Raw genomic sequence first — 27,907 nt, 5'->3', positions numbered from 1 at the left:
TACTGTGTTGATTAGTCCAGGAACCCAGTCTGACCTAACACTAGAACACTTAGCAATGATGCGGCTAACTGTTTAAATAAAGCTGAAGTGCTTGGCAGAATATCACGTCTGGCGAAATGTAGCAAAGGGGAGTTGGTGTGAAGGACCCCATTAAGAACAGGGGCTGCTGCTTGCAATGCAGAGCCTAGGCCCGGGGCAGGGCACATAACTTGTGAGGCACTGGTTGAGTGGTGAAGCCAATGTCTGGGGTTAGGTCCAGGTCCAGATGGGAGACCCCGGGGGGTGGCTGGAAGGTGAACTTCTGCATGAGGCTGGTAAAGAACAGGAAAAGCTCCATCTTGGCCAGTGACTCACCGGCACACATCCGGCGCCCTGGAGAGAGACGCAGTGCAGGGTTATGAGACATAGGAGCACAAAAAACAAACACAATCTGGTCAGAGACAAAAGCTGTCCACGTGTGAGTTCTCCTACTGTAGAATGTGTGGATTAGTGCTGTAGCCTCTTCTGGGCCTCATGGGCTCTGCTGAAGCCCTGGAAAAACAAAATCAAGTATATATGCCCCCCGTAAGTGCCCCCCATGAGGGAAACAAGCAGCTAAACAAACATTAACATTTCAGTGTGAAAAATGTGAGGGTAAAGCCTAGTGTGTCATGAGAACAGATAGTGAAGGTACCCAATGTAATTTGAAGGGTCAGGGAGGCCTCCTGCTTTGTATGAGAGCTTTGTATCTCGGCTCTTGTGCCCAGGGTGAGAAGTCATTCAGCAAAGACGTGGTGGGATGTGGAAGGGTCATGATGTATATCAGGGCTAAAATTATTTGGCTCTGACATGAGCATAGAACATGAGTTATGGAGCCTAAGACCTGAGGCCAGAGTCTACATAGACCCAAGTCTTCATAGACTTGGGTCTACATAGCCTCTGAAGACACATAAAGCATTTTAAGACAAGAGACTTGGTTCGTATTACTTTTTTTTTTCTTTTAAGATTTTATTTATTTATTTGACTGACAGAGATCACAGGTAGGCAGAGAGAGAGGGGGAAGCAGGCTCCCCACTGAGCAGAGAGCCTGATGCGGGGCTCGATCCCAGGACCCTGAGATCATGACCTGAGCCGAAGGCAGTGGCTTTAACCCACTGAGCTACCCAGGCGCCTGGTTCGTATTACTTTTGAAACATGACTTATTGGGGAAAATGTCAAGATATCTGAAAAGTGGAGTCAGTAAAATTGAGGAAGGAAGTCTTCTAGGTAAGTTTTTATGGAACAAGAGGGTCCAGTTTTATTTCCTTTGTTGTTGGTTTATGTAATATGGAAGATAACTCTTAAAGGTACTGAGTCACAAAAGACTTCAAGGTTCTAAAAAATACTGGAATGTAGATATTTTACATCTCAAGGAAAGTAGCACTTTGGTTTAAATGGGACTTCCAGGAGACGATGAACACCATAAAGGATAGTGGGGGGCAGTTTTTCACGATGCCTACTACCAAGGCAGGATTTTTAGGGGTGAAAGGCAATGTATACTACATCTGTCTGTTGGAAAATGTTTATTAAATAAAAGCTAACAATTCAGTCCATCGATGTATGTGCAATGTCAACGAGATACAGGTGTTTAATTTAGCTTGGCTCTGAAACTATTGCTTAGGAAGGGTTCACTGCCCAGTAGGTGAGCCCAACATGAACTAGGTGAATATTATACAGTGTCACAAGCAATGACAGGGTGTTGAGGGAGCCCATGGAAGGAACACCTAATTTAGCTTTTGGGATCAGATCTCCCACTTGCCAAGAACAACATGTATGATTGAGTCGTGTCATCTAATGGATGATAAATAATGCAACTTAGGATGTGAATATCTACCCTATATTTAGGTTTATTCAGTTAAGGTAAGAGTCTAGCTACCCAACAAAACAAAGCATGCATTGTTTTAGTTTACTGTTAAGGATATATAAGTGAAAACATAGCAACTGATCTTGTTGATCTTAAAAAGAAATGCTGTGTGCAAAATTAGTTGAGTGATTGTGATCAAAGATCAAATAAGCTCACCAGAGAGCAAGGTGTCTATCTTAATGCAGTAAGTAAGGATGAATGTGAGGACTTTGCACTCCACATTGGTTTTATGATATTTTTTCTTATTGTGATGATTTTGTGGTTGTTATATTTTAAATACGTTCCCATTTGTCTGTTTATGATAAAACAGAGTATCACTATTCCTAGATTTACTAAAGCAGGAAACACACACACACACACAGTATATCTGGAGATGTTTGGAATTCCTGAGGTATACTTTGCCAAACTTGTTTGAAGATGGGCCACTCTGCAAGAATCTGGACTATTTGCTGCTTGTCTCGGAGTCCAAAGAAGCCTCTAAGCCCTGGTGTGTGAGAAACCAGGAAGGACCTGGAGTTGGTCAGAAAAAAACAGTAATTGTTGTGCATGGAGACAAGGAGGTGTCAAGGGGAACATTGTTTCATCTCTCTAAACATCAGTAAAATCCAAGATTTGATAAATGAGTCTAGGGGAGAAAAACAACATTATGGATGATAGATTAATTACTCCCTCTCTTCACTTGTAAAATGAGGGTTTGGAATTAGATGTAGCTGAAGTGCCCATCAGAGATCATTTTTTATGTTTCCATGGCTTTCTTTTTTCAAAATCTAATGCAAGGAAACATGAGAAAAATTGAATTTATAACACTGTGAATTACATGTGGATTATTCTTCTTTTCCTTTAACTCCAGTTCTGGATGTGATATTATGTTTTTATTTAAAGTAGAAGTCATTAATACATGTACTGTTTTCTCGTATATCATCCTACGTCTGTTTGTGTGTAAAAATTAGAAGAATGCATTGTACTTTGTATCTCTCTGTATCCCTTAGTTTTCAGTAGGTAAGAAAAGTCTATCCTTTGGGTGACCGCTGTTTACCTATCCCTGAATGGATATATGGAGTGAATGCTAACCTATTGTTTGTGTAAGTGGAAAGGCACAAGGTGACAAACTGCTTATGCTGTAGTTTTGCTAAGATTCTTTTCTAGGAATGGAGAATTCATTTCAGGTTCTTAAGAAGCCAGAAAATTATAGAGTAAATTCGTTTAGTTCCCTGGATTCCAAAATGTACTCTAGTGGAAAGCTCTTCTCTCTTCCCTTATCCTAAGCCCCCTCCCTCCCTCCCCTACCCAAGAAATTCTAAGAGTAACACTGGCATTTATACATATTAAAGCAAAGTTTTTCAGGGGTGCGTGGTTGGCTTAGTCAGGCCACCAACGCTTGGTCCTCGGGGAGCTGAGTTCAAACCCTGCAGTGGGCTTCGCACTCTGCATGGAGTCAAATCAATCAATCAGTCAATCAATCAGTCAAGCAAAGCTTTTCTGGTTGGAGTGAAGTGGGCAATCCACTGTCCCCATGCTTAACGTTCTCCTCAAATTCTCAAGGCTCTACCTTAGCCTCAGCTACAAGGAATCTTCAGGGACTCCCTAAGAAAATGCCATTCCAATGCCTAATGTCTTACAGCCAATTTAACGCCTGGGGAGCAAAGGCCCTTTCTACTCTCCCATATTTTGACGTTTAGTGCCACATGGAAAAAAAATACAAAACCTAAGTACAGTTATCAGACAACGCCAAATCTCTCCAGATTTCTCAAACCACCTGTTTCAAAGGCGAGACCTTAACTGCTGAAAAAGGCATGAAACTCAACACACACAAAACAGACAATCATACAAAAAAAAATGGGCAGAAGATATGAACAGACACTTCTCCAATGAAGACATACAAATGGCTATCAGACACATGAAAAAATGTTCATCATCACTAGCCATCAGGGAGATTCAAATTAAAACCACATTGAGATACCACCTTACACCAGTTAGAATGGCCAAAATTAGCAAGATAGGAAACAACATGTGTTGGAGAGGATGTGGAGAGAGGGGAACCCTCTTATACTGTTGGTGGAAATGCAAGTTTGTGCAGCCACGTTGGAGAACAGTGTGGAGATTCCTCAAAAAATTAAAAATAGAGCTTCCCTATGACCCTGCCATTGCACTACTGGGTATTAACCCCAACGATACAGATGTAGTGAAAAGAAGGTCCATCTGTACCCCAATGTTTATAGCAGCAATGGTCACGGTCGCCAAACTGTGGAAAGAACCAAGATGTCCTTCAACAGACGAATGGATAAGGAAGATGTGGTCCATATACACTATTGAGTATTATGCCTCCATCAGAAAGGATGAATACCCAACTTTTGTGTCAACATGGACGGGACTGGAAGACATTATGCTGAGTGAAATAAGTCAAGCAGAGAGAGTCAATTATCATATGGTTTCACTTATTTGTGGGAGCATAACAAATAGCATGGAGGACAAGGGGAGATGGAGAGGAGAAGGGAGTTGAGGGAAATTGGAAGGGGAGGTGAACCATGAGAGACTATGGACTCTGAAAAACAATCTGAGGGTTTTGAAGGGCAGGGAGGTGGGAGGTTGGGGGAACCAGGTGGTGTGTATTGGAGAGGGCACGGATTGCATGGAGCACTGGGTGTGGTGCAAAAACAATCAATACTGTTACGCTGAAAAATTAAAAACAAACAAATAAATAAAAACAAAAACAAAAAACAGAACAAAACAAAACAAAAAAAGAAAAAGGCATGAAAGCATCTTTCTTGACAAACTTTCCAGTGGAAGTCAGGAAATGCTCGGGATTAAATGTGTCTGGCTTTTCCCACTGTGTTTGGTCCCGAAGTACAGAGGTCAGCAAAGTGATGACCTTGGTGCCCTAGAAACAGAAGTGCTATTAATGACAGGGATTATATTCCTTCTTTAAAGATTTTATTTATTTATTTGACAGAGAGAGATCACAAGTAGACAGAGAGGCAAGCAGAGAGAGAGAGAGGGAAGCAGGCTTCTTGCTGAGCAGAGAGCCCGATGCGGGACTCGATCCAAGGACCCTGAGATCATGACCTGAGCCGAAGGCAGCGGCTTAACCCACTGAGCCACCCAGGCGCCCCTATATTCCTTCTTTAAAAAGTGACTCTTGAAAAATGTGTGAAAGTCCCGTTGGTAATTTTTCAGAAGCGGTGTGTTCTGGAAGAATCTGGAAGGAGGGGAAGAGGAGGGGCTTGGGATTGGTGTAGAACATTTACTTACTCAAACACCTTTTCATTCAGTACCTCCTAAAAAACACAAGTTTTGGACTCAGAACCGGAAACATTCTTTACTTAGTCCTATGTTTGCTATGAGATAATGACACATGATTTAACTCTTGCTATATCCCAGTTTCTACATTTATATGAAGGGAATTAAATAACCCTCATGGGGTGGCTGGTGAGCCTCAGACGCAGCAGTATGTAGGACAGACCCTGGTGCAGGCTCAGTGAGGTTTTGCTCTTTTACCTCCAGGGACTGTGACAGGGGACAAGCTAGACTAAACAAGCCCATCAAAGCAAATTCTCAAAAATCAGTTGCCCCCCCGTTCCACAGTTCACCATGTGCTCTTAGACAACCAAGACAATCAAGGAAAGGAATTGTAACTATGATATAGGAAAGAGGACTCTGAAAACTCAAACTAGAATAATGGGAAGAAAAGCCTGCCCCTACATTAAGGACAGTGTTCACTACTTCAATGTAGTTAATCAGAGCCTCATCCTCTAGAAAGCTTCGCAGTACTGTCATTGCGGTTAGCTGTTTCAGTGCATGAATCTGTACAGCTGTTGAGTCACCAAAAGCAAACAACAGCTTTAAAGTGTTTTATTCTATAACTTCCTTTGTTGTTATCTTTTTTTTTAAGATTTTATTTATTTATTTGATAGACACAGCAAGAGAAGGAACCACAAGCAGGGGGAGAGGGAGAGGGAGAAGGAGAAGCAGGCTTCCCGCTGAGCAGGAAGCCTGATTCAGGGCTCTATCCTAGGACCCTGGGATCATGACCTGAGGGGAAGGCAGACGCTTAAGGACTGAGCCACCCAGACACCCTGTTTCTTTCTTTTTTATTTACATGTACTTGGGCATTGTGGATTTTTCCTCCTCAGAACAGCTGTGCTAGATTATTTCCACTGGAGCTCAGTGAAAGCGAGGGACCTAGCTGCCAGAAGCATGGTGGGCATGTGAGACCCCCTGTACCTGCAAAGCTCTGGTAACAGTGCTCTCCCTAGCTTGCAGCCAGATAGAGAACTAGAACCCAAATCCTGCCATTATTATAGTTTCCTTGGGTGGGGGGGGGTCTCTTTTTCTTCTTTTTGATATCGGTTGTATTTGTTTTCATCAGCTACTAATCTGATTAATTCAATCCAACAGTGTGTTTAATGCATGCTGGGGAGAGAAACTCCAAAGATGAATGTTGCCCCCTGTTTGTAGGGTACGCACAGGGTAGCCAGTGATGGTGTGGGGAGGGCAGCCACGTAACCAGTGGTCCCTGCGGATTCACGCAGAGATGGGCCCAGAAGCACTGACCGGACGAAGGTTTAAGGAATAGAATCAGCACTATGGGCATGCTCTGATCCTAGGCCAATTTCTGCCTTCGGTGTACTTCTAGCAAAGATCTATGCATACTTCAGTCTGCCAGGGGGAAGCACAGGAATGCCTCTAGAGGTCTCAAGATTGAGAAGCAGAGGGCCTGGGCATATTTCTGTGTGAGGAGGGACATGAGGCTGGGGGTGATGCTGTCAGGGGCCATGCGTGGGTAAAACCAGCTTGAAGAGGCAGCGCACCTTTCCCGAGATCTGGGCCTCTTACCCACCCACCTCGCTTAAACTCTCTGAACCTCAATTTCCTCAGATAACACATGGAAATAATAATACCTTGTAATACCTTGTGCAGAGTAATTACCACCTATTCTGTGCACACATATGCTGACACACTCAGTTACCTTTCATTGGACGGTAGGGAGGGAGAAGAGGAGGAAAAAGGGAAGGGGGGGAGAGAGAAGCGGGGGAGGACGGGAAGAAAGGCAGGTGAGATCGCCTTCAGTGGTTCATTTCAGTGCTTCTGTGATTTTGAGCAGCTGACATCCTTTCCCTCTCCCCTCATCTCCCCCTTTTAAAACCATTACCTTAGGAATATAGTAATTTTTAAACATCACATCTGTGGTTGTTGCATGAGGTAAGCTTGTGGGCAGGATATTAGCAAATTTCGGTACTTCAGAATGACAGGATCTGTGTATGGCATTTGAGTTCGATGTGCAATTCGAGGCTGGGCTGACCCCACAACTTTGGTGATCTCATCACAGACCTTTTCTGGATAAAATGCACTGATTAGAGGTGGGGGGAGAGATATTGGAACAATCTCTCATTTTTCCTTCCATGTGAAAATCAAACCTATATCCTGAGTTCTGACCCATTTTTTTCCGCACTGTTTGCATTCCTAGAACTCTATTCCTGAGGCCCCTCTGGGGACCTGCATGGAGTGACACCTGCAAAGAGTGACACCTGTAAACCATCTCAGGAAACTTGGAGAGCAAAATCTACTTATGTCCAAAGGAAACTGAAGGTACATGCTGTCCTCAAGGGTATAAATTAAAGGTATCCAGGGTGGCCACAGAATTCTGCTTTTTCCATCCGAAGAGATTTTTGAATCCTTCCTTCAGGCAATGCCCTGAATCTTAAAAGACTTACTCTGGACTTCAGGATATCGCAACATGAGCAGTAGTGCCCAGTGTAGTGTGGAGGCTGTGGTCTGTGTACCAGCCGCAAACAGGTTACTAACGAGTGCCACCAAATTTTCATCACTGAGATAGGCAGTAGATGTATCTTTCTCCTGAAAGGGGTAAAGGAATCATGAGTGATGAAAAAATGTTATACTTGACAATCATAGCAGATAACGTAACATGAATTTAAAAGCAAAGAGCTTGCCATTCTTTCCTCAATAGAGTGAATTTTTAAAAAATTTTTATTTATTTATTTATTTTTATTATGAGGATGTTGTGCAGAATTTTCAAATAAAGCACATCCTGCATGCTAATGATGATAAATAATTCTAACAATGGGAAAAGCTGTTTGCCATTTTGGAAATTAGTTTTTGACTGAGTGATTAGAATGTGCCCAACATTGTTTCTTTAAGAAAAATGGCATTAAATAATCTTTCTTGGGTTAGTCTTGGGTTAGTCAACTGAAACACATTTTCAAGATTACAATAAAAGGAATGCTGTACTAATTCTAAAAGCTAACATTCAAAGTCTTCTATATATCTTGTTGTTTTTTTTTTATTTTTTAAGAGAGTGATGTGAAAAGCAGTGGAAAATATTCGAGAATGGAAAATGTAGTAAATAGCATTCTTGGTAGGGTACAAACCTACCATTACTAACTTAATTGAATCCAATGATTTTTCTTCTTTGCAAGAAATATTTTTCCTCCAGATGCTATTAATTAAACTAAATAATAAACAATACGATAAGGTAATACCATTACATTCCTGCTGTCTGACCAAAAAGGCATCAGTGAAACTTCTTGGATCATTTTTGTCAATGTTATGCTGATGATCTAGGAAGGTCATCCTTATAAAAGCGAATAATTCATCTCTATTCCTGAGTACTGTCTTCTGACTTTTTAGGAGGAACCCCCAAACTGGAAACATATTGAAAAACTGAAGAATAAAAAAACACAAAAGTAAGTTAAATACACATGTCATGCATGCAGTAGTGGGAATGACACCATTATTTCTGGAAGGATTATAGAATAGCACCCCATTTAGACTTCAATTTTATCTCAACTAGCTGGCAGACTGGCCTGGACAACATGATATCCTCACTTAGTGGAGTTAGGTAACTTACAATGGATATTGGTATGGTTTATAGTAAGTTCTATGTACCCAGAGTATTTTGTATATTATGCCAGTAGTAACACATCTACTCAGAGGTTAGGCGAGACATGAAAACAATATTGGCTTTTTGGTTAAGGCTATAAATCTAAATGTTTTTCCTGCAAACTCTTAGGTGATTCCAGATCAAACCATTTTAGTGCTATGTAGCACACTCACCTTACCACTGACGTTTCTTTGTAGGATCGGAATAATTATTTTTGTTATTTAGATCTAGCTTACTGTGTCTAGGGTCCCTAGAGAAGCACCATATAATCTAATATTCCCTAACCCTTAGAAAGTTCAGCAAGAAATTCACTGTTGGCTAAATTTGGTGTGTTTCTCGGTATATTCATGTATGTGAGAGATAAGCTCTTTATATATTTTATCAGATTCTCAAAGGGGTCCCTAACCACCCAAGTGACCTACTAAATACTGAAGATAAAAGGCCACACCTAAAGTTAGACATAGTTGGGCACCTGGGTGGCTCAGTCGGTTGAGTGTCAGACTCTTGGTTTTAGCTCAGGATATGATCTCTAGGTCCTGGGTTCAAGCCCTGCGTCAGGCTCCCTGCTCAGCAAGGAGTCGGCTTGAGATTCCTTCCCCCCCCCACCCCCACTTGCATACTTGCTCGCACTCTCTATATTTCAAATGAGTAAATAAATAAAATTATTTTAAAAATCCTGTTTTAGGGGCACCTGGGTGGCTCAGTGGGTTAAAGCCTCTGCCTTCAGCTCAGGTCATGATCCCAGAGTCCTGGGATCGAGCCCCACATCGGGCTCTCTGCTCCGCAGGGAGCTTGCTTCCTCCTTTCTCTCTCTGCCTGCCTCTCTGCCTACTTGTGATCTCTGTCTGTCAAATAAATAAATAAAAAAAAATCTTAAAAAAAAAAATTCTGTTTTAAGGATTGAGCTATTTATGTACTTATTTTTAATTTATTTAAATTCACTTAATTAACATATAACGTATTATAGGTTTTAAAGGTAGAGGTCAGTGATCCATCATCAGTCTTACATAACACCCAGTGCTCATTACATCACATACCCTCCTTAATGCCCATCACCCGGTTACCCCAACCCCTAACCTCTGTCTCCTCCAGCAACTCTCTGTTTCCTAAGATTAGAATCTCTTATGGTTTGTTTCCCTCTCTGGTTTCATCTTATTTTTCTCTCCCTTCCTCTATGCTCCTCTGTTTTGTTTCTTAAATTCCACATGAGTGAAATCATATGATAATTGCCTTTCTCTAATTGACTTAAAAAAAATAGACATAGTTCCCTGTTCCAGGGTTCCCCCGCACCTATACTTAGAGTAAACCTGTACTTGTAGTAACAGGACCTAAATTATTCCAAAGTGAAATAATATTGTCCGTTGTCAGTTGTGCTACTGAAAAGGGGAACTGGGGCCCCTGGGTGGCTCAGTTTGTTAAGCATCTGCCTTCAGCTCAGGATGATCCCAGGATCCTGGGATTGAGCCCTGCACTGGGCAGGGGAGCCTGTTTCTCCCTCTCCCTCTGCTGCTCCCCCTGCTTGTGCTCTCTCGCTTTTTCTGTCAAATAAATAAATAAAATCTTAAAAAAGAAAGAAAGAAAGTAAGTAAGAAAAGAAAGAGAGAAAATGGGAACTATATGACAAGGCACTTAGTCCCTACATTCTAGAAGATAGCAACTTTATTGCTCACAAATATAAAAAATTGGTATGTAGCACTGTTTTGAACTTAAATGATGCAGAATAAATATTAACATTTTATTTAGTATTGTTTTTACTACTTGATAGTTTTCCTTTGTTTAAATTCCCTCTTCTAAGTGAATTCTACTGAGTTTTCCTTATTCATTCATGGCTTATCCCACAGTTGATGCATAACCAGTGGTTTGGGTAAAAGTTGAATGGCCAAAATTGTGAAAATTTACTGAAGTCACAAACTGAACTATATATTGGTGTGATTCACAATCCATACATCATAAAACATTTGATGCAGTAATTTTTTTTTAAAGATTTTTGTTTATTTACGAGAGAGAGAGAGAGAGATCATGAGCAGGGGGGGAAAGGTAAAGAGAGAAGCAGACTCCCCGCTGAGCAAGGACTCCATCCCAGGACTCTGGGATCATGACCTGAGCCCAAGGCAGATGCATAATTGACTGAGCCACTCAGGCAAGCTGATGCAATAATTTGTGATGGGAGAATTATCAGATGTGTTAATCAAACAGGCTTGTCACATCTCTGTACTCAGTATGTTCCAGAAAGTGTACATTTTTGAAATGGTAAGTCTCTGACAAACACTTTTTCATGGTCTCTTGAACAACCTAATGTGCGTTAGAAGAAGTTAAGATGATTGAATGGGAAGATATAGTTACTGCAATCCTAGGACGTCCAACGAGCTTAACAATTTCAACAATCAAGGTTGAGAGTCTCAGGAATTGGGTGTCTTGGTAATCAAACCGTCTTCCAAACAACACTGACACAATAACATTAGCAACAGAAGCATTCATTACTGTTTTGACCTCAAAGGGCTTTCCTACAAGAGAATTCATTAATCAGATTAGGAATACTCACATAAACAGTATTAAACCAGTTCTGGAACGATGGGGACAGACTATCCACTAAAGATTTCATAGAGGAGCAAGATTATTGGTGACCATGACTATTAAGGAAAGGTGAGACTAGATGAACCTTGAAAAATATCCAGAATTTGGTTAAATGATTGCCAGAAGGCAAACTAAAAGTATAGGTGTCAAAGAAAATCTACATTTGGCTCAGTTAAAGAAATTAAAATGTGCCAGGTTAGGGCCATTTCAGTGTGCGTATGTATGTGTGTAGCAAGTGTTAACGCATAACATCTGAGAAAATATCAACCTAGAAGGCTACCATCAAGTGCATAAATTTAAAAGAGGATATCTAGATGATTAAATTGATTCTACTTAAAAGACCCTCATCTAGAGCCTCTTATTTTAGCCTCTTCTGTTACTGGGACCTGTTTTCCTCAGCATCATTGAAAACTATTTAGATCATTAAACAGACATTAGTGGATGTACACTTATTTTTGGCAACCAGAATGCTAAGATTTACTTTTAACATGAGCACCTACCTTAATGTGGAGGCTGAAGGCTTGGGGGAATTTCTGTAGGGAATATATTTCCTTTTTAGCATATAAATGTAAGGGTGTTTCAGATACTGTGTACACAAATACTAGAGAAATTAATGTTTGTTAGGAGCTTAACACTGCAGAGGGAAAAGATATTTTCCTCTAAGTACTTTTCTCCAAACTGCTGATGGGCTCTCTCTCTGTGTACAGCGATGGCTAACTTAGCACATGGGTCCCCGAGCTTTCTGTTTCTTGTCTGTATTCATCTCAGGTTTGCCTGCCTTTGACCATTTCTCTTCATGTTGCTACCTGCATGAAGATAATAGTCACATGGACATTTTTTAGTTAGGAATGAGCTCAATTTATTAAGGAAAATAGAAATTAAAATATTAGATATATAAAATATTAAAATAATATGGAATTAACTGTATATCATTTAGGAGATCAGAAATACACCTGTTACTGAAGAACTGTTCCAGATGAAAGGAAGCAAAAGAGACATGACAAGTGAACGTGATGCATGGGTCAGGATTTTCTTTTGCTATTCAGGACATTAATGGGACAATGGCAAAATCCGGCCAAATAAGTTTAGGCGTTTACTGAGTCAATACTAATTTCCTGAGTTTCGACAATCGTACCTTTGGAATGTGAGAGAATGTGTTAGTTTATTTCAAGGGAACTCATTGAAGTGTTTAGGAATAAAGAGAGAGCATGTCTCCAAAGCACTTTCAAATAGTTTAGAAAAAGAGAGCAAGAAAGAAGGCAAACGTAAAATGCTGACATTTGGGAAATCTTACAGAAGAGCATGATTTGGGGAATTATTTGTAAATTCTTAGAATTTTCCTACAAGACTGAAATTATGTCTACGTAATAAAATATAGCATTTGGCTTCTTCCTCATGAAAGTAAGACGTGGTTTAATTCATCCTACGGACCTCTGTGAGACTCAAAGCTGTGTATGAGATTCTGGCATTCCTCTATGATCCTGTCTTCTATGAGCCGCTTGCCCATTCCAAAGTTCCGTAAGGTGGTCAGGCTGAATCTTCTCATAGTTTTCCAAGTTTCACCATGAGAGAAGACAATTCCTTATAATGAGTAAAGTGTTTGAAAATTATTTCTGCAAGGTTTTTAATATTTAATTTGCAAGGACAAGTAAAAATTTAAGAGAGGCTTTATTCTCCCTGTTGAAAGTAAGAGGCTTCTCTTTTACTCAGAGCATTTACTTTAGAAGACTTGTATTTTTCCAGTTTTTAAATCGTATATAGATAATCATATCAAACACATATGACGTATATCACATATAAGTCCTTCTGAAAATATGAATATTTTTGTGACCTAGCAATGGCTTTCTTGGCCACTGGGGGCCATCTGTTTTAGAATATAAACATCGAGGAAGAGAGTGCCCCTTTCTCCCAGTTTCTGTGTGAGGGTAGGAGCCTCACTTTGGTGGGTTCCTTGCTCCAAATTGCAATCATAAAGGTATGAGGACTTTATTATTCTTCTGTATACAGACAATTAACACAGATGGTCACCCTGATTACTGGGTGTATCTAGGATGAACTATGGGTGACAAATGGTGCTGTCAAGCCCTCTTAGTTATTGAGGACTAGTTATTGTTTTCCCTGAGAACCTTTTTGTATTGGGTTGAGTCTGCTTCGTTGTATAACAGAGTGAGATTTGTTTTTGTCTTTGCAATTTCTTAGTGGATTGTCTGTGATACACATCCCATCTTGGTTTGATGCTTATTCAACAATAAAATTGTTTTCTTTTTCTATTACGTTTGTGGAGAGGAGGATTTCTGGGTTGGGAGAAGATTTCGGTTTTAATTCTACTTCTCTGACAAATTCGTTAAACAAATCCTGAGTCTCTATTATATGTTTACATCATGCTAGGTGTGTGGTTAAGGGACTGATGAACATTAGAAAACAAAGTCTTTTTTGCTAAGGAAAAATGTGGACTACAGACACAAGACTCACCCAAGTAAAAAGTTAGGAGTAAATAATTACCAAGAGGTGTAGCCAAGCTTCCACATTGGTTCTCTACATACTAATTTCTAGTCACACGTGTTGCTGTAGCACAGAGTAGGTGTGTGATAAATATTTATTAACTACAACAGCTTTGTGAATTTGTGCATGGCTAAAGGAAATAATAAACAAATTCTTAGAAGAGTTGGGATATACGCTAACTTACAGAAAAATAAGGAGAGAGAGGATTGCCAAAGTGGCCCATATTTTTCCACGGTCAGTTTGTGGTGACGGTGGCATTACTCCTTGTGTTTCAGTCCCTAGCTCTGGCCCTTCCTCCACTGGCATTTTTCTCATTTTTCTGTGGAGGTTCCAGAGACAGGGGAGGTCTTTCTGAGTTGGAAATAGGAATAGTTTCCTAAAATAAGAAATCAGAATAAACTAAGGCAACCTAGGTGTTGGAAATGGGGCAGTGCCATCCCTGCCAGTGTCAGCATGAAACCCAAAACACGAAGAGAGATCTCTCCTGTGCATCTGTTGCCACTTCATGGGAGGATAAGCCTTCCTTTGAAAGGACACTGGCAAAGGTTAGATTCTGCTCACGTTCAGTTCTTAAATTAATAGAATGTCATTCTGTCTGTGGATACTGTGGTGCATAAAACTCTTTTGTAACAAATATATGACTCTTCAAACTATCTCATGTTAATATTTAAAGATTTACATTTGAGAACACAGTAGTAGAACATGAAAGGCCCACAGATTTCCCTGTATCTTTCAGGACATAGTGATAGTCCAGCCATGTCATTGTGGAGAACATCAATTTAGCAATATAAGGAATGGAAGTTTATTTATTTATTTACTTTCTTACTTATTTATTTGTCATTTTTTGAAGATTTTATTTATTTATTTGACAGAGATGAGAGAGCACAAGCAAGGGGAGCAGCAGAGGGAGAAGCAGGCTCCCCACTGACCAGAGAACCTGATGCAGGAATCAATCCCAGGACCGTGGGATCAGGAGCTGAGCCAAAGCCAGATGCTTAACCAACTGAGCCACTAGGTGTTCCTAGAACTTCTAAAAACTGGCACCCGGGGCGCCTGGGTGGTTCAGTCAGTTAAGTGTCTCTGCCTTCATCTCAGGTCATGATCTCAGGGTCCTGGGATTGGGCCCTGCATTGGGTTCTCGGCTCGCTCAGCAAGAAATCTGTTTCTCCCTTATCCCTCTGCCACTAGCTCTTTCCCTACTTGTGCTTGCTCTCCCTCTCTCTCAAATAAGTAAAATCTTAAAAACAAACAAACAAACAAACAAACAAACAAAACACAACCTGGCACCAAAGTTTAAAATATATGTAAGTTACATGGCAAAATATTAAGATGATGTAATACCCCAAAATGGTCTAATGCTAAAGAAAATATTAAATTTTTCCTCTATTTATACAAAATTGGTTTAAAGAATGTTTTTACCCATTTGGGTAGATTACTAGACAGGGTGTGGGGTGGAGAACGAATCATTTTCTCTTTGAACAAAAAGTAATTTTCCTATGACCAGTTAAGTCACTTAAAAAGAAAGACTACTTGATTCTTAAAATGATTTGCTGAGGAAAACACTGTTAGATTTGATATTGATATAAATTAAAACGATTTTGTGTATAATCATAGCATCAGTGAGTAATATGCAAAGTCTTATGAAAAAAAGCAGAGATGCCAGAGGGAAGAGACAAAACGTGCCCCTGATTTCTAGAAGGAATAGAAGAAGATAGAGGCCAGGTGCTAAAGACCAGGGACTGAATGATCTGTTGTTCTTCAATGCTGATTTTATGAGATGTTAGTAAGAATTCTAAGATAAAGAAATGTAGGGGCACCTGGGTGGCTCAGTGGGTTAAAGCCTCTGCCTTCGGCTCAGGTCATGATCCCAGGGTCTTGGAATCGAGCCCCACATCAGGCTCTCTGCTTGGCAGGGAGCCTGCTTCCTCCTCTCTCTCTCTGCCTGCTTCTCTGCCTACTTGTGATCTCTATCAAATAAATAAATAAAATCTTAAAAAAAAAATGTCTCAAGGACTGTTGTAAATGTGTGTGCGTGTGTGTGTGTGTGTGTGTAGTTCAATAGAATATTACTCAGGCATATAAAAGAGTGATATCTTGCCCTTTGCAACAATATGGATGGAACTAGAGGGTATCATGTTAAGTGAAATTAGTCAGAGAAAGACAACTACCATAGGATTTCACTCATAAGTGGAATTTAAGAAACAATACAGATGAACATATGGAGGGTGGGGAAGAGAGAGGGAAACAAGTCATAAGAGACTCTTAACAGTAGAGGACAAACTGAGGGTTGATGAAAAGAGGTTGGGGGGAACCTAAATGGGAGATGGATATCAAGGAGATGCTTGTAATGAGCACTCATGTTGTAGGTAAGTGATGAATCACTGATTTCTACTCCTGAAACCAATATTACACTGTATGTTAACTAATTAGATTTCATGTAAAAAGAAAAAAAAAAAAAGAAATGTTGCAAGGACTTATAAGTGTGAAGACTGAATTAAATAAAAGTATGTAGACTTTGGTGTTTTTCTCAGAGGTTTTAACATACCATAAGGCACTCCAGGAGTTCAAAGAGAGGCCTTCATTATGTAGTTTTCTCAAATTCACTTCACTGACACTGGTTTTTGCATAGAACATCTATTAATATCTCAAAGAACAAGATGTTGGAGAAGGATAGTGTGAGAAATACTTTTTCAAAACGCTGTTGAAGCATTAAAATGGCTTAGTAGTATTGACTAGATACCAATATCAGTTTACTAAAAATAATGTCAAGATGAAACCATTCCCATTTTTAGAGTTATTAAATGAGCATTAAAGGGCTATTGTAATAACTTAAAGACTTTTAGTCTTTTAGTGGACTGACATAACAGTGTAACATCTGGATTTCCTCAAGGCATTTATCTAAGACACACAAAAGCAAGATACAACAACTTTATCTAGCTGAAAATATGGTCCAATATTATTTATAACACTATTGCTATTGTATTTTTTGATGGATCAGTTGCAATCATTAGACTGTGACCTCTTAAGCTGATGGCCTCTGTTCTCTTTGTATTTCCCTAATGCTGACTATACTTTCCACATAGTTTCTGGCTAATAATTATTTGTTTAATAGAATTATAATGTTCAATGAGAATAAAACCATAAACATAAATTTTCCCCTCAGTAAATTCTATTTGTGTGATGTATATTGATGAAGGGAAAATTAAATCATGAAAGGAATTATTAAAGTTAATATGGTGCAATTGATTTAATAATTTTAACTATAAGGATATAACTTAAGCTTAGAGCTTATTACCTTTTCCTTCAAAAAGTCTTTCAAATATAGGCACTTGAGATCGTTCCCCAAATTGATCACCGTAATTGACCAGGGCATCTTTCACTGTCTCATATCCAGAGAGTACCACCACCTTCTTTGGACCCATTTGGATGCTGTAAATGGAGCCATATTTCTGGCAGAGCTTGGGTGTATTAAAAAAAAAAAAAAAAGAAGCAACTAAAACATGGTACTGTAATAAAAAATGAACTAGATCTCGATCTTTGAAAATTTAATTCTGACCAATTAATCAGTTTTATATTCTTGTGAAATGACAATACTTGACTAGTTCACTAAAGATACTCCTTGGTTGCTCTACCTGTTTAAGCCATGATTATTATGATCATCCACTGATTGTCCTTATGCTCCATTTTGTTTGGGATTTCCAGTAGCAGGGCTCAGACATTATGGAATTCACTCCTAGTTTCCCTCTATTATATTTTTGTCTGGTCTCAGAAAATGCCCACCGTGGGCTCTAGGAAGGCAAAGCACTTCCTTACCAACACACTTGACTACCTGACCACCATATTCACGCCCTATTCTTTGTGGGATGCTGTAACCATAGTAGGTCCAAGTTAGTTCTGCACTACTATGTGACATTTCATACTATAAAGAAAACATTCAATTTTCTTTGATAATTAAAAATAACAAGAGTGATCATTTATTGCTTCCTAACTATATTGACAGTATCTCTTTTAATGCACATTGTAAACCAAAAAAGTAGATGTTATCATCATTTCCATCATATAGGCAAGGTACAGTGGCCTCAAGAAATAGTAAATAACAATGCTCAAAAAGCATACACATGGAGCCTTGTCATCTGCAGAGCTTGTGGTTTTTACCCAACTAAGGTTTAGGTAAAAATGAGAAATGGACTCTAATATTTCTTTCTTTAGGAAACTTGACTTTGGAAAATAACATTATAATTGCAACACTCGTGCACTATTGGTGGGAACATAAATTGGTGCAGTCACTATGGAAAACAGTATGGAAGTTACTTAAACAATTAAAAATAGAAATACCATATGATTCAGTAATTTCACTGCTGGGTATTTGCCCCAAGGCAATGAAACATTAGTTTGAAGGTATATGCACCCCTCTGTTTATTGCAGCATTATACAACAGCCAAGATATAGAAGCAACCCAAGCATCCATCAATGGACAAATGACAATGGACAAATGAATAAGGAAGATATGATATACACACGCACGCACACACACACACACACACAGGCACTCACATGCTTACAGAGTACTATTACTCAGCCATAAAAAAGAATGAATTCTTGCTATTTGCAATTACATGGATGGACCAAGAAGGTATTATGTTAGGTGAAATAAATTAGAAAGAGGAAGACAAATACCATACAATTTTACTTATACGTGGTATTTAGAAAAACAAAACAAATGAGCAAAAGGGGAAAAAAAGAGAGAGAGACAAACCAAGAAACAGATTCTTAATTATGGAGAACAAACGGATGGTTAACAGGGGGAAAGTAGCTGAGGGATAGGTGGACAGAAAACGGGGATTAAGAGGTATAAACTTCCAGTTATAAACAATCAAAGAGATGAAAAGTATAGCATAGGAAATACAGTCTATGATATTTTAATAATGTTATTTGGTGACAGGTGGTGACTACAAAAACCTTGAATTTAAAGAATAACATTCAGAGAGGAGTCAAGATGGCGGAGAAGTAGCAGGCTGAGACTACTTCAGTAGCGGGAGATCAGCTAGATAGCTTATCTAAAGATTGCAAACACCTACAAATCCAATAGGAGATTGAAGAGAAGAAGAACAGCAATTCTAGAAACAGAAAATCAACCACTTTCTGCAAGGTAGGACTGGCGGAGAAGTGAATCCAAAGTGACGGGAAGATAGACTGCGGGGGGAGAGGCCGGCTCCCGGCAAGCGGCGGAGCAACAGAGCACAAAATCAGGACTTTTAAAAGACTGTTCCGTTGAGGGACATAGCTCCAGAGGCTTAACCAGGGTGAAGCACATGTGGGGTCAGCGTGGCCTCAGGTCCCGCAGGGTCACAGAAGGATCGGGGGTGTCTGAGTGTCACAGAGCTTACAGGTATTACAACGGGGAAGCTGGATACAGAGACAGAGCCGAGGAGTAAGCACTAAGCTCGGGGTTACCTTGAACCAGTCACAGGCTTGGTCAGCTCAGAGCGCAGCTGGAGGCCAGGGTGATGGGAGTAATTGGGCGCTGTTCTCTGAGGGCGCACTGAGGAGTGAGGCCCCGGGCTCTTGGCTCCTCCGGGCCGGAGACTGGGAGGCCGCCATCTTCATTCCCGTCCTCCGGAACTCTATGGAAAGCGCTCAGGGAACAAAAGCTCCCACAAGCGAACCTGAGCAGATTACTCAGCCGGGCCCCGGGTAAGGGCGGTGCAACTCCGCCTGGGGCAAAGACGCTTGAGAATCACTACAGCAGGCCCCTCCCCCAGAAGAGCAACAAGAAATCCAGCCAGGACCAAGTTCACCTACGAAGGAGTGCAGTTTTAATACCAAGGAGAGCAGCAGAATTCCAGAGGAGGAGAAAGCAAAGCCGGAGCTCATGGCTTTCTCCCTATGATTCTTGAGCCTTGCAGTTAATTTTTTTTTCTTTTTCAATTTTTTTCTCTTCTTCTGCTAAATTTTTTTAAACTTTTACCCTTTTCTTTTTTAACGTTTTTTAACTAGTTTATCTAATATATTTTTTCCTGTTTATATTTTTTCTTTATTCATTTTCTTCTTTTAATTGTTTAATTTTTTTTTTTTGTCTTTCTGAACCTCTTTTTAATCCCCTTTCTCCCCCCTCATGACTTGGGATCTCTTCTGATTTGGATAAAGCATATTTTCCTGGGGTTGTTGCCATCCTTCTAGTATTTTACTCACTCCTTCATATACTCTTATCTGGACAAAATGACAAGGCGGAAAAATTCACCACAAAAAAAAGAACAAGAGGCAGTACCAAAGGCTAGGGACCTAATCAATACAGACATTGGTAATCTGTCAGATCTAGAGTTCAGAATGACGATTCTCAAGGTTCTAGCCAGGCTCGAAAAAGGCATGGAAGATATTAGAGAAACCCTCTCGGGAGATTTAAAGCCCTTTCTGGAGAAATAAAAGAACTAAAATCTAACCAAGTTGAAATCAAAAAAGCTATTAATGAGGTGCAATCAAAAATGGAGGCTCTCACTGCTAGGATAAATGAGGCAGAAGAAAGAATTAGTGATATAGAAGACCAAATGACAGAGAATAAAGAAGCTGAACAAAAGAGGGACAAACAGCTACTGGACAATGAGGGGAGAATTCGAGAGATAAGTGACACCATGAGACGAAACATTAGAATAATTGGGATTCCAGAAGAAGAGGAAACAGAGAGGGGAGCAGAAGGTATATTGGAGAGAATTATTGGAGAGAATTTCCCCAATATGGCAAAGGGAACAAGCATCAAAATCCAGGAAGTTCAGAGAACCCCCCTCAAAATCAATAAGAATAGGTCCACACCCCGTCACCTAATAGTAAAATTTACAAGTCTTAGTGACAAAGAGAAAATCCTGAAAGCAGCCCGGGAAAAGAAGTCTGTAACATACAATGGTAAAAATATTAGATTGGCAGCAGACTTATCCACAGAGACCTGGCAGGCCAGAAAGAACTGGCATGATATATTCAGAGCACTAAACGAGAAAAACATGCAGCCAAGAATACTATATCCAGCTAGACTATCATTGAAAATAGAAGGAGAGATTAAAAGCTTCCAGGACAAACAAAAACTGAAAGAATTTGCAAACACCAAACCAGCTCTACAGGAAATATTGAAAGGGGTCCTCTAAGCAAAGAGAGACCCTAAAAGTAGTAGATCAGAAAGGAACAGAGACAATATACAATAACAGTCACCTTACAGGCAATACAATGGCACTAAATTCATATCTCTCAATAGTTACCCTGAATGTTAATGGGCTAAATGCCCCAATCAAAAGACACAGGGTATCAGAATGGATAAAAAAAACAAAACCCATCTATATGTTGCCTACAAGAAACTCATTTTAAACCCGAAGACACCTCCAGGTTTAAAGTGAGGGGGTGGAAAAGAATTTACCATGCTAATGGACATCAGAAGAAAGCAGGAGTGGCAATCCTTATATCAGATCAATTAGATTTTAAGCCAAAGACTATAACAAGAGATGAGGAAGGACACTATATCATACTCAAAGGATCTGTCCAACAAGAAGATCTAACAATTTTAAATATCTATGGCCCTAACGTGGGAGCAGCCAACTATATAAACCAATTAATAACAAAATCAAAGAAACACATCAACAGTAATACAATAATAGTAGGGGACTTTAACACTCCCCTCACTGAAATGGACAGATCATCCAAGCAAAAGATCAACAAGGAAATCAAGGCCTTAAATGACACACAGGACCAGATGGACATCACAGATATATTCAGAACATTTCATCCCAAAACAACAGAATACACATTCTTCTCTAGTGCACATGGAACATTCTCCAGAATAGCTCACATCCTCGTTCCTAAATCAGGTCTCAACCATTATCAAAAGATTGGAATCATTCCCTGCATATTTTCAGACCACAACGCTCTGAAGCTAGAACTCAATCACAAGAGGAAATTTGGAAAGAACCCAAATACATGGAGACTAAACAGCATCCTTCTAAAGAATGAATGAGTCAACCAGGAAATTAAAGAAGAATTGAAAAAATTCATGGAAACAAATGATAATGAAAACACAACGGTTCAAAATCTGTGGGACACAACAAAGGCAGTCCTGAGAGGAAAATATATAGCAGTACAAGCCTTTCTCAAGAAACAAGAAAGGTCTCAGGTACACAACCTAACCCTACACCTAAAGGAGCTGGAGAAAGAACAAGAAAGAAACCCTAAACCCAGCAGGAGAAGACAAATCATAAAGATCAGAGCAGAAATCAATGAAATAGAAACCAAAAAACCAATAGAACAAATCAACGAAACTAGGAGCTGGTTCTTTGAAAGAATTAATAAGATTGATAAAACCCTGGCCAGACTTATCAAAAAGAAAAGAGAGGGGCGCCTGGGTGGCTTAGTGGTTAAAGCCTCTGCCTTCAGCTCAGGTCATGATCTCAGGGTCCTGGGATCGAGTCCCACATCGGGCTCTCTGCTCAGCAGGGAGCCTGCCTCCTCCTCCTCTCTCACTCTCTGCGTGCCTCTCTGCCTACTCATGATCTGTCTGTCAAATAAAAAAAAAAAAAAGAAAAGAGAAAGGACCCAAATAAATAAAATCATGAATGAAAGAGGAGAGATCACAACTAACACCAAAGAAGTACAGACAATTATAAGAACATACTATGAGCAACTCTACGCCAACAAATTTGACAATCTGGAAGAAATGGATGCATTCCTAGAGACATATAAACTACCACAACTGAACCAGGAAGAAATAGAAAGCCTGAACAGACCCATAACAAGTAAAGAGATTGAAACAGTCATCACAAATCTCCAAACAAACAAAAGCCCAGGGCCAGACGGCTTCCCGGGGGAATTCTACCAAACATTTAAAGAAGAACTAATTCCTATTCTCCTGAAACTGTTCCAAAAAATAGAAATGGAAGGAAAACTTCCAAACTCATTTTATGAGGCCAGCATCACCTTGATCCCAAAACCAGACAAGGATCCCATCAAAAAAGAGAACTACAGACCAATATCCTTGATGAACACAGATGCAAAAATTCTCACCAAAATACTAGCCAATAGGATTCAACAGTACATTAAAAGGATTATTCACCACGACCAAGTGGGATTTATTCCAGGCCTGCAAGGCTGGTTCAACATCCGCAAATCAATCAATGTGATACAACACATTAATAAAAGAAAGAACAAGAACCATATGATACTCTCCATAGATGCTGAAAAAGCATTTGACAAAGTACAGCATCCCTTCCTGACCAAAACTCTTCAAAGTGTAGGGATAGACGGCACATACCTCAATATTATCAAAGCCATCTATGAAAAACCCACCGCAAATATCATTCTCAATGGAGAAAAACTGAAAGCTTTTCCGCTAAGGTCAGGAACACGGCAGGGATGTCCTTTATCACCACTGCTATTCAACATAGTACTAGAAGTCCTAGCCTCAGCAATCAGACAACAAAAGGAAATTAAAGGCATCCATATCGGCAAAGAAGAAGTCAAACTCTCACTCTTCGCAGATGATATGATACTATATGTGGAAAACCCAAAAGACTCCACTCCAAAACTGCTAGAACTTGTACAGGAATTCAGTAAAGTGTCAGGATATAAAATCAATGCACAGAAATCCGTTGCATTTCTCTACACCAACAACAAGACAGAAGAAAGAGAAATTAAGGAATCCATCCCATTTACAATTGCACCCAAAACCATAAGATACCTAGGAATAAACCTAACCAAAGAGACTAAGAATCTATACACAGAAAACTATAAAGTACTCATGAAAGAAATTGAGGAAGACACAAAGAAATGGAAAAATGTTCCATGCTCTTGGATTGGAAGAATAAATATAGTGAAAATGTCTATGCTACCTAAAGCAATCTACACATTTAATGCAATTCCTATCAAAGTACCATCCATTTTTTTCAAAGAAATGGAACAAATAATCCCAAAATTTATATGGAACCAGAAAAGACCTCGAATAGCCAAAGGAATATTGAAAAAGAAAGCCAAAGTTGGTGGCATCACAATTCCGGACTTCAAGCTCTATTACAAAGCTGTCATCATCAAGACAGCATGGTACTGGCACAAAAACAGACACATAGATCAATGGAACAGAATAGAGAGCCCAGAAATAGACCCTCAACTCTATGGTCAACTAATCTTCGACAAAGCAGGAAAGAATGTCCAATGGAAAAAAGACAGCCTCTTCAATAAATGGTGTTGGGAAAATTGGACAACCACATGCAGAAAAATGAAATTGGATCATTTCCTTACACCACACACTCAAAGTGGATGAAGGACCTCAATGTGAGAAAGGAATCCATCAAAATCCTTGAGGAGAACAGAGGCAGCAACCTCTTCGACCTCAGCCGCAGCAACATCTTCCTAGGAACATCGCCAAAGGCAAGGGAAGCAAGGGCAAAAATGAACTATTGGGATTTTATCAAGATCAAAAGCTTTTGCACAGCAAAGGAAACAGTTAACAAAACCAAAAGACAACTGATAGAATGGGAGAAGATATTTGCAAACGACATATCAGATAGAGGGCTAGTGTCCAAAATCTATAAAGAACTTAGCAAACTCAACACCCAAAGAACAAATAATCCAATCAAGAAATGGGCAGAGGACATGAACAGACATTTCTTCAAAGAAGACATCCAGATGGCCAACAGACACATGAAAAAGTGCTCCATATCACTCAGCATCAGGGAAATACAAATCAAAACCACAATGAGATATCACCTCACACCAGTCAGAATGGCTAAAATTAACAAGTCAGGAAATGACAGATGCTGGCGAGGATGCGGAGAAAGGGGAACCCTCCTACACTGTTGTGGGAATGCAAGTTGGTGCAACCACTCTGGAAAACAGCATGGAGGTTCCTCAAAATGTTGAAAATAGAACTACCCTATGACCCAGCAATTGCACTGCTGGGTATTTATCCTAAAGATACAAACGTAGTGATCCGAAGGGGCACGTGCACCCGAATGTTTATAGCAGCAATGTCTACAATAGCCAAACTATGGAAAGAACCTAGATGTCCATCAACAGACGAATGGATAAAGAAGATGTGGTATATATACACAATGGAATACTATGCAGCCATCAAAAGAAATGAAATCTTGCCATTTGCAACGACGTGGATGGAACTAGAGGGTATCATGCTTAGCAGAATAAGTCAATCAGAGAAAGACAACTATCATATGATCTCCCTGATATGAGGGAGAGAAGATGCAACATGGGGCGGGGGTTAAGGGGTAGGAGAAGAGTAAATGAAACAAGATGGGATTGGGAGGGAGACAAACCATAAGTGACTCTTAATCTCACAAAACAAACTGAGGGTTGATGGTTGGAGGAGGGTTGGGAGAGGGGGATGGGGTTATGGACATTGGGGAGGGTATGTGCTATGGTGAGTGGTGTGAAATGTGTAAACCTGGTGATTCACAGACCTGTACCCCTGGGGATAAAAATATATTATATGTTTAAAAAAAATAATAAAATTTAAATTAAAAAAAAAGAATAACATTCAGATTGTAAAAGCATTCAATAATTTAGGAAGATAATAGAATTTAACTTAATGTTACAGGTAAGTAAAAATTAAAATAGGAATTTGAGTCTGTGACGACAGCTTCTCAGTTGTGAACCACAACATATACATTGGATAAAATGGCAGGTTTCAGAAAAGGAACAAAAATTACCAAGGTATATTTTGAGAAAAAAATGTAGACATAGGCACAGAAGAAGTGATGAAAAGACATTTCATAGGTGAAATTAACACAGAACAGCAGGACAGAAGTAAAAATGATAAAAAATGAAGATCTAAATAGTAAAGAGATTAGGCTGGTTAATATGTAAGCAAAAAAAACCAGGAATGTTAGGAAACAAATAGGGTTGGGCAAATGGAATTAGATGAAAGACTTTGTTGAGAGATCTTGCACTCCTGAGGAATCGACCCGTCATATGACCATTGAGTATAGGAGAAAGCCGTAAAGTAGCATAAAAAGTTCAGAAAATGAAAGTTACTAGTAAAAGTTAATTGCTCTGAGTCACATATCTGTGGAATTGAGATAAAAATATCATCCCTATTTTCCTTTGAGGGTGGTTGTAAGGAATAAGTGAAATCCTAGCATTCCCTTGTAAAATAAGATTACAATACGAATATTAGATGATGGTGATGATGATGATTGTGTTGTCCACAGAGGCAAAGTAATGGTTTTCTCTTCAGTATATTTCCTGTTATGGTTTTCAAGCTTAGAATTTATGGAATATAGCTGAACTCAATATCAATTATTTGCCCTTTGCACTTAAAAATAGGAATTTATGGCCAAATGCAAATTTTAAATATTATATTTTTGTTCTTCCCTCCCTCCCTTCCTCCCTCCCTCCCTTCCCTCTTTTCTTTTATCTTCTCTTCTTTCTCTTCCTTCCTTCCTTCCCTCCCTTCCTCCCTCCTTCCTTCCTTCCTTCCTTTCTCTCTCTTTCTTTCTTTCCTTGTTTCTTTCCCATCTTTCTTCCTTTCCTTTCTCTTCCTTCTTTTCTCTCTTTTCTTACTCCCTTTCCTTTCCTTTCCTCTCCTCTCGTCTCCTTTCCCTTCCCCTCCCTTCCCCTCCCCTCCCTTCCCTTCCTTTTCTTTCCTTTCTTCCTTCCATCCCTCTATCTTAATTACACAATCAAGAACTGTAAAATATTTGAAGTAGAAATTAGAGAAATTTGTCCAATATTTGGTATAGCCCTGTAACTGTACAGGCAAAGAAATAGACATTAAATTCTTATAGAAATTTACACAGCTAATTAATGACAGACAATTTTGAATCTCAGTTGCTGGGGCCATACTGTAGATTGTGCTTCCACAGACACTCTTTTTAATAACAATTAAAATTTTCTAGAGTAAGACTATGATCATAAACAGTCCCTTTATAGAGAAATATGTAGGACATAGAATATGGATATAGAATATGGAATATGTAGATCAAAGTGGCTGAAATAAAGGATACAGATCATAAATATTTCAGGGTAAAATACCACTTTAAATAATAGAAATATATTTACTAATATTTTTATATATCCAAATTTAAAAGAAACTAAACATAAAATAAAACAGCTCAATTAACTTTGAATCCTATTTAATTACTTCATTATACATATACAAACCAGTCATAAGTGTGTGTGCATGCTAATAAACTCGTGAGGGTAAGAATGAGGGTAGAAAATTCTAAATAAGTATGAAATGAACAATCATTTTTTACCTCCAGCATAGTTTGATATGGCCTCTTCAGATTGAGAATATGCAGATTTCCAATAATTGGCAAAGGTCTGGGTCCTGGAGGAAAATGTTGTTTGGAAGCTTTAGTCATGAAGATTTTAATATTTAAAAGAAAAATGAGAAGCAGGCTCAGAATTGGAACTATGACAGAAGAGTCAAACCCACTCATTATCTTTAAGTAAAAGTAATTGTCAAGTTAATAGAAATGTTTGCAATTGCAACGAGGCAGAATCAGCGGCTTCCAGTGCAAATCAAAAACATGAAGGCATTGCTCATCATATTTGCCCTATCTTCTAGTCAACCATCTATTTTATAATTAAAATGAATTCAGCCCTACACAGTATGCTTGCCTTATTTCAGCTCCTTCCCCTTTCTCTCTTTTCACTTCTCAGCTCAACCTGCTTTATCCAGTAGAGCCTGGAGGAGGGATTTTCTCTTCATGTAAAACAAGGATTTGTCTTGAAATTTAAGAGAAATACGAGATGTTCAACCTTCAGTGTGAAATCTACACTTTCACAATAAAAAGAATTGTATTATTTGCTAGGATACCCTGTGATCTGTGTGTGGTTGGTCAAGTATCAGTGTCACACAAAGAATGTCAAGGCTCTTATACAATAAGTTCTCACCCTTCCACACTCCTAAGAGTTTCATAGGAGTCTCATTGCCAGGGAAAGAGTGTCGGTTTTTAAGTTGATGGCTGTGTGCAGATCCTAGCAGGTGACACATCCTCTTTGAGCCTTAGTTTCATTTTAAACTGAGAGAAATAAATTATTCAATTGTTGCAATGAGTTAGAAA

The 27,907-nt window shown here is 39.3% G+C and overlaps 1 protein-coding gene across 1 annotated transcript; it reads right to left on the bottom strand.

Annotated features, from left to right (window-relative positions):
• Positions 1-184: 184 nt before the first annotated feature.
• LOC125101603 (cytochrome P450 2K6-like) lies at positions 185-27,202 on the bottom strand. Its single transcript, XM_047731993.1, is given in 10 exon segments — positions 185-375; positions 4,622-4,760; positions 7,032-7,123; positions 7,126-7,215; positions 7,594-7,728; positions 8,380-8,560; positions 11,124-11,284; positions 12,786-12,935; positions 17,152-17,314; positions 27,095-27,202. Coding segments are annotated over 10 exon segments (1,410 nt in total).
• Positions 27,203-27,907: the final 705 nt, after the last annotated feature.

The sequence above is a fragment of the Lutra lutra genome, chromosome 6, assembly GCF_902655055.1.
Source record: "Lutra lutra chromosome 6, mLutLut1.2, whole genome shotgun sequence".
In the NCBI taxonomy this organism is placed as follows: Eukaryota; Metazoa; Chordata; class Mammalia; order Carnivora; family Mustelidae; genus Lutra; species Lutra lutra.
This window is presented reverse-complemented; position numbering and strand designations above follow the sequence as displayed.